This window comes from Scyliorhinus canicula, chromosome 17, assembly GCF_902713615.1.
Source record: "Scyliorhinus canicula chromosome 17, sScyCan1.1, whole genome shotgun sequence".
Taxonomy (NCBI): domain Eukaryota; kingdom Metazoa; phylum Chordata; class Chondrichthyes; order Carcharhiniformes; family Scyliorhinidae; genus Scyliorhinus; species Scyliorhinus canicula.
In genome coordinates, this window is record NC_052162.1 from 133,715,208 (window position 1) to 133,723,125 (window position 7,918).

The 7,918-nt window shown below is 46.7% G+C and overlaps 1 protein-coding gene across 3 annotated transcripts; it reads right to left on the reverse strand.

The window, feature by feature from the left end:
* Positions 1-930: 930 nt before the first annotated feature.
* On the reverse strand, positions 931-6,863 carry LOC119951158 (gastrula zinc finger protein XlCGF8.2DB-like). Of its 3 annotated transcripts, none has more exons than XM_038774182.1 (2): positions 6,301-6,863; positions 931-2,512 (listed from the first exon to the last, which is right to left on the reverse strand). In XM_038774182.1, the coding sequence occupies exon 2, from the start codon at positions 2,400-2,402 to the stop codon at positions 1,473-1,475; it is 930 nt and encodes a 309-aa protein (XP_038630110.1). In that variant the 5' UTR covers positions 2,403-2,512; positions 6,301-6,863; the 3' UTR covers positions 931-1,472. The 3 variants fall into 3 exon arrangements, with proteins under 3 accessions (XP_038630110.1, XP_038630109.1, XP_038630111.1); XM_038774181.1 differs by having other exon boundaries at positions 6,236-6,863; XM_038774183.1 differs by lacking the exon at positions 6,301-6,863 and adding an exon at positions 3,633-4,880.
* Between the last annotated feature and the right edge of the window lie 1,055 nt (positions 6,864-7,918).

The window sequence follows — 7,918 nt, forward strand, 5'->3', positions numbered from 1 at the left end:
GGATGGGCAATGAGAGGGTTTGGGCAGGTCTCATGGATAGGATGGGCAATGAGAGGGTTTGGGCAGGTCTCATGGACAGGATGAGCATTGAGAGGGTTTGATAGTGGCAGGTCTCATGGACAGGATGAGCAATGAGAGGGTTTGATAGCGGCAGGTCTCATGGACAGGATGAGCAATGAGAGGGTTTGGGCAGGTCTCATGGACAGGATGATCAATGAGAGGGTTTGATAGAGGCAGGTCTCATGGACAGGATGGGTAATGAGAGGGTTTGATAGAGGCAGGTCTCATGGACAGGATGAGCAATGAGAGGGTTTGATAGCGGCAGGTCTCATGGACAGGATGGGCAATGAGAGGGTTTGGGCAGATCTCATGGACAGGATGAGCAATGGGAGGGTTTGGGCAGGTCTCATGGACAGGATAAGCAATGGGAGGGTTTGGGCAGGTCTCATGGAGAGGTTGGGCAATGAGAGGGTTTGATAGCGACAGGTCTCATGGACAGGATGAGCAATGAGAGAGTTTGGGCAGGTCTCATGGACAGGATGAGCAATGAGAGGGTTTGGGCAGATCTCATGGACAGGATGAGCAATGAGAGGGTTTGGGCAGGTCTCATGGACAGGATGATCAATGAGAGGGTTTGATAGCGACAGGTCTCATGGACAGGATGAGCAATGAGAGAGTTTGGGCAGGTCTCATGGACAGGATGAGCAATGAGAGGGTTTAGGCAGGTCTCATGGACAGGATGGGCAATGAGAGGGTTTGATAGCGGCAGGTCTCATGGACAGGATGGGCAATGAGAGGGTTTGATAGCGGCAGGTCTCATGGACAGGATGGGCAATGAGAGGGTTCGGGCAGATCTCATGGACAGGATGAGCAATGAGATGGTTTGGGCAGATCTCATGGACAGGATGAGCAATGAGAGGGTTTGATAGTGGCAGGTCTCATGGACAGGATGAGCAATGAGAGGGTTTGATGGGGGACAGGAGAGAAACTGGAGAAAGGTGTGAGTTCAGATCTTGGACAAGGGGGAGCTTCAGAGACAGTTTGGTCCAGTGGGTGTGTGAGAGGGAGGAAGCAGCAGAGGCAGCTGATCAGATTGTCTCAATCTCAGTGAGAAAGAAGCTCCATCAGCTCCTCACACTTGTTGTTGGTGGGGATGGAGGAGATCGGAGGGTTAAAGCCGTTCAAAGCCTTCAGATATTAAAAATACACCATACAGCATGTTTAACACAAAGATGGCATATTTGATTTTTGTCCAGAATATTAGTCTTTATGACTGGTCTGAAGTGTATTAACATCTGCAGAAACAGACCTCAATGAACAGGGCTCAGTTCTCAATGTGAGTAACAACGAAATTCAATCATTGTAGTTACCAGTGAACTCACTGGTGTCTCAGCAGTGTGGATGATGAGTAAATCCCTTCCCACACTAGGAATAGGTAAACTGTCTCTCCCCAGTGTGAACGTGTTGGTGTGTCAGTAGGTTGGATGATTGAATGAATCTCTTCCCACAGTCAGAGCAGATGAACGATCTCTCTCCGTGTGAATTCGCTGGTGCCTTAGCAGAGCGGATGACTGAGTGAACCTCTTCCCACACTTGGAGCAGGCGTACGGTGTCTCTCCTGTGTGAGTGCGCTGGTGTACAGTGAGGTGAGATGATCGTTTGAACCCAGTCCCGCAGTGAGAGCACCTGAACGGTTTCTCATCAGTGTGAACCTGTTGATGGGAGACCAGTTCCTGTGAGGTTTTAAAACACTTCCCGCAGTCCAGACATTTAAAAGGTCTCTCGTCAGTGTGAACTCTTTGGTGTATCATCAGGTGCGATGAATTAATGAATCCCTTCCCACACTCGAAGCAGATGAATGGTCTCTGTTTAGTGTGAACCTGCTGGTGCGTCAGCAGGGTGGATTGGTGAGCGAATCTCTTCCCACAATCAGAGCAGGTAAATGGCTTCTCCCTGGTGTGTATTCGCTGGTGTGTCAGCAGGGTGGATGACTGAGTGAATCCCATGCCACACACAGAACAGGTGAATGGTTTCTCCCCAGTGTGTATTCGCTGATGTTTCAGCAGAGTGGATGACTGAGTGAATCTCTTCCCACAGTCAGAGCAGGTGAATGGCTTCTCCCCAGTGTGTGTGCGCTGGTGTGTCAGCAGGATGGATGACTTAGTAAATCCCCTCCCACAGTCCGAGCAGGTGAATGGCCTCTCCCCGGTGTGACCACGCTGATGAATTTCCAGCTCTGATGGGTAACTGAATCCTTTCCCACAATCCCCGCATTTCCACGGCTTCTCCCCATCATGACTACATTTATGTTTTGACAGGCCAGATGACCGATTGAACCCTCGTCCACACACAGAACACGTGTACAGTTTCTCCTCACTGTGAATGGTGCTATTTTCTTCCATCTTCAAAATCCGATGATATTCAGGTTACAATAGATTGGGCGCGTCCATGAGATCCTGATGTGATCTTTAGTTTCAGTTTCCCGACTGCAAATCCTCCCCTTTCTAATATTCTGTGATATAGATTTCAAAAGAAAAAGGAAGTGAGAGAGAGCCCACAGAAACACAAAGGCAAGCTGTAAAATTCTGCTGAATGAATCTGGTAATTTGTGAGGTCGGCACGAGGAAAGTGACTGTGAAAATTACTGGATTGTCATAAAAATCAGGCTGATTTACTAATGTTGTTCACGGAATGAATCCTGCCACCCAATCTGGGATTACACATAATCTAGCATCGATGGGAGGTGATGAGAGGGAGACAGAGAGAGAGAGGGGTGCAAGAAACAGAGGGTAAAAGAGACAAATTTTCTACAACTACAGCTTGACCAGAACTCTGAGAGAATTTTTTAACCCATCAACCTCCACTGTCTGGATGGACTCGGGAAGTAGGTGCAAGTGAAGATCATCACCACCTAGTTCATCTCCAACTCACACACACTGTCCTGGCTTGTCTGACATCAAGTGCTGCAGGAGCAGAAATTTCCGGCCTTTAAACATTGGGAAGGCTGAAGACATTCTCTCCAGTCACCACCACAAACTTCACTCTCTAACCACTAACTCCATCCCTCTACTTGTTAACTGTCTGAGGCTAAAGGACAGCTTTTGACCACATAGCCACATCATTTCCAAAACCACCTATTTCCCCCTCATTTACAGAGCCCGGCTCCACTTTAGTCTTTAGTTTATCTGCTAGAGAAACCATCATCCTTTCCTTTTGATTTTATAGACAGATTTATTCTGTTAAAGACACAATATGAATACAAATGATTGTCATTGGCCTGAAATCGTTGTTCGGCGTCATCGATAAGAAATTGGAGGTGAAAGAGTGAAGCAGTTTAATGAACAATTTGTTCTGTTACTGGGTAAATTTCAAAAATAGTGCCCCTAACAAAGATGGCGATTCTGCATTGCGCATGCGCCGCCCTGCGACCAGAGGCCCCCCGACAAAGATGGCGGACATTAACCCGGGTGTGTAATTGAGGAAAGCTGCGGCCTTCCTCTGTGCAAAGGATGGGGACCATCCCGGATATCAGTAAGTTGTTTTTCATGGGTTTGTGGTTCATATAACATGTTTACAAAGCTTCTCCTACCCCCCGCCTGATCCATAGCTCCCCCCGGTTCCGCCATACCCACCTCTGCGGATTATCGAACCGAGAAAGCACCGTCTCTGCGCCGCCATTAATCACACTGCGCATGCCTCTGATCACTGCGCATGCCTCACACGAACGAGCCCAGCCCGGCCCTCGTTTACTCGGATTGGTTGGAGGACCAGTCACTCCCGCTCGGTCCTCCAGACCCGCCTCCCCATCCCTATTGGCCCAGAGATGCTGTCAATCATTCCCTGGACATCGTCAGGTACCAGGTGAGAGGTCAGTGCTATCCGTCAATTCCGGCTTCTCTCCCCAAACAACCTCAGAGACCAGTGGGGGAGACACTGACCCAGTGACAATGTCACTGCATTAGTCACCCAGAGAGACAGGAAAATGTTCTGGGGACATCGGCTCCAATCCATTCAATTTATAAAATCTGGAATTTAAAGTTAGTCTCAATGATGGTGACTGAGGGTCACTGAGAAAATCTGGGACCCTGGCGCTGTGAAGCTCCAGTGCTACCCACTGTGCTGCCGTGCTGCCCAATCTAGATTCAGACAAGCTGGAGAATTTTTTTTAAGTCCGTGCATGAACTGTTGTTCAATTGATATTTACAATACATTTTATGATGTATTTGCAGCATGTCAATAATTTGGAATTGTGTGGGATGATCTGCAGGTGGGGAGGATGAATCTGAGTCAATGGTTGTCACATTTTACTGGAAATGTTTTACTTTTATTTGTGATGACAGCTCAAGGGTTTGTGTTGCTGATTGTGATCATTCTGGTGGCTTTAGTTTGTTATCTACAGTTTATAATCAAGATATTAGGAAAACAAGCTCACAGCTTAGAAATAGCTGGGTTAGTCAGAAATCAGTTGTGAACAGTCAATAAGGATATTCCCTTCTCCAGGTTGGGAGATCTGTAAGACGTCCTTGTCCAGGAACCTTATAAAATCTTAAATGTATTGCCTCTGTTCGGAATAGCTCCCTCTCTCTCGTGAAGAAAGCTTCCTGGGTTGACAAACACAGGACAGTGTCGGCCTGTTTTCTCTGCCAAGGACTTGTCTCGAGCACAGAGCCTGGAACAAGAAAAATGTGAGGAGGGTGGGGAGGATCTGAGGACCCATATGTAAACCTGCAGCTGAGTAAAGGTTAAACATAGATCCGAGCAAGCAATGAGCCACAAAATGACCACAAGATATAGGAGCAGAATTAGGCCATTCAGCCCATCAAGTCTGCTCTGCCATTCAGTCATGGCTTACATTTTTCTCATCCCCATTCTCCTGCCTCCTCCCCATAACCCCCAATCCCCTTATGAACAAGAACCTGTCTATCTCTGTCTTAAAGACACCCAGCGATTTAGCCTCCACAGCCTTCTGTGGCAAAGAGTACCACATAATAATAATATTTATTAGTGGTACAAGTAGGCTTACATTAACATTGCAGTAAAGTTACTGTGAAAATCTCCTAGTCGCCACACTCCGGCGCCTGTTCGGGTACACTGATGGAGAATTAAGAATGTCCACTTCACCTAACAAACATGTCTTTAGGGACTTATGGAAGGAAATTGAAGCAACCGGAAGAAACCCACGCAGACACAGGGAGAACGAGTAGACTCCACACAGTCAGTGACCCAAGCCGGGAATCAATCCCGGGTCCCTAGCGCTGTGAAACAACAGTGCTAACTATTGTGCTACCCTGAGAGGGTGAGAAAGAGAGAGAGAGAGAGAGTGAGAAAGAGAGAGAGTGAGAAAGAGAGAGTGAGAATATTCACCACCCTCTGGCTGAAGAAATTCCCCTAATCTCAGTTTGATAGGTTCATCCCTTCAGTCAGAGGCTGTGCCCTCAGGTTCTAGTTTCTCCTACTAGTGGCAACATCCTCTCCATGTCCACTCTATCCAGGCCTCTCACTATTCTGTAAGTTTCAATGAGAATGGCATGGTGGCAGAGGGGTTAACACTGCTGCCTCAAAGCGCCACAGGTTCAATTCCAGTTTTGGGTGGCTGTCTGTGACGTTTGCACTTTGTCCCAGTGTCTGCATGGATTTCCTCCTGGTGCTCCTGTGTCCTCCCATAGTCCAAAGATGTGTAGGTTAGGTAGATTGGCCCTGCTAAATTGGCCCTTAATAATAATAATAATCGCTTATTGTCACAAGTAGGCTTCAATTAAGTTACTGTGAAATGTTAGGTGAAGTAGGGTTCGGGGGATAGGATGGAGGCATGGGCCGAGATAGGGTGCTCTTTCAGAGGGTCCATAAAGACTCAATGGGCTGAATGGCCTCCTTCTGCACTATTAGAATTCTATCCCCCCATCATCCTTCTGAACTCCATCGAGCACAGACCCAGAGACCTCAACCGCTCCTCATATAAGAGGTTCTTCATTCCATAACTTCATGGTTTCTGATGGCAATAGGAAGGATTACCTTGAATATCTGTTCCTTTCTAATAAATAGATAAATAAATCCTGGTTCTGGGTCACTGTCCATGTGGAGTTTGCACATTCTCCCCATGTCTGTGTGGGTTTGACACCCACAACTCAAAGATGTGCAGGATAGGTAGTTTGGTCAGGCTAAATAGCCCCTTAATTGGAAAAAAAAATTAGGTACTCTAATTTTTATCAGTAAATTATCCCGAGGACACTGTCACCTCCAGCCCTGGATATCACCATCCTCCTAATCCAGATCAGTAAATTATTCCGAGGACACTGTCACCTCCAGCCCTGGATATCACCATCCTCCTGATCCGGGATCAGTAATCCATTCCGAGGAGATCGTCACCTCCAGCTCCGGATATCACCATCCTCCTGATCCGGGATCAGTAATCCATTCCGAGGAGACGGTCACTTCCAGCGCCGGATATCACCATCCTCCTGATCCGGGATCAGTAATCCATTCCGAGGAGATCGTCACCTCCAGCTCCGGATATCACCATCCTCCTGATCCGGGATCAGTAATCCATTCCGAGGAGATCGTCACCTCCAGCCCCGGATATCACCATCCTCCTGATCCGGGATCAGTAAATTATTCCGAGGAGACTGTCACTTCCAGCCCCGGATATCACCACCCTCCTGATCCGGGATCAGTAATCCATTCCGAGGAGACTGTCACTTCCAGCTCCGGAAATCAGCATTCAAACCAGCAGGAACTAGTATTCTCTCCAGTAACTTCTGAATTCTACCGCTTAACTTAAAGACACTTGTCCATTAATCCTGCTTGATTTAAAGATACATGTCCATTAATCCTGCTTAACGTAATCTTTGGGGTAGCTTCGGAGCCGGGAGTGCAGGAGGCGAGAGAGGCCGGCATTCTGGCCTTTGCGTCTCTAGTAGCCCGGCGCAGGATTCTGTTACAGCGGAGGGATACGCGGCCCCCGAGTTCGGAGGCCTGGATCAACGACATGGCTGGGTTCATCAAGTTGGAGAGGATGAAGTTTGCCCTGAGGGGGTCGGTACAGGGGTTCTTTCGGCGGTGGCAGCCCTTTCTCGACCTCCTGGTGAAGGGGTAGAGAGTGGTCGGTCTCAGCAGCAACTTGGGGTGGGGGGGGTTTGGGGATGGTTAGGGGGTTTGTTTTTACGGCGGTGGGTTTGCTATGTTGTTATTTTCTTCTGTCTTGTATTGCTGTTGGTTTTTTGTTATTATTTATTTTGCGGGGGTGAGTTATTTTCTTGTGTTGGTGTGGAAACACGCCTTGTTTGTTTTAAATTGTGGGGAGAAAATTTGTTATTGAAAAACTTGAATAAAAATTATTTTTAGAAAAAAATCCTGCTTGACGTAAAGATACATGTCCATTAATCCTACTTGACGTAAAGATACATGTCCATTAATCCTGCTTGATTTAAAGATACATGTCCATTAATCCTGCTTGACGTAAAGATACATGTCCATTAATCCTGCTTGATTTAAAGATACATGTCCATTAATCCTGCTTGACGTAAAGATACATGTCCATTAATCCTGCTTGATTTAAAGATACATGTCCATTAATCCTGCTTGGCGTAAAGATACATGTCCATTAATCCTGCTTGACGTAAAGATACGCGTCCATTAATCCTGCTTGATTTAAAGATACGTGTCCATTAATCCTGCTTGACGTAAAGATATGTGTCCATTAATCCTGCTTGATTTAAAAATACATGTCCATTAATCATCCATGGATCAAAAATACAACTGTTATGGGTCACATGTATTTTCTGCCAATTTAGCTGGTGTACCATATCTAACCTGTTGTTTTTTCATAAACTCTTCAAAATTATCAATGACATGGACCCCCCTTTTTGGGTAAACTCTGACTCCCGGACTAAAATCTTAAATTTCCAGCATTCATCATTAA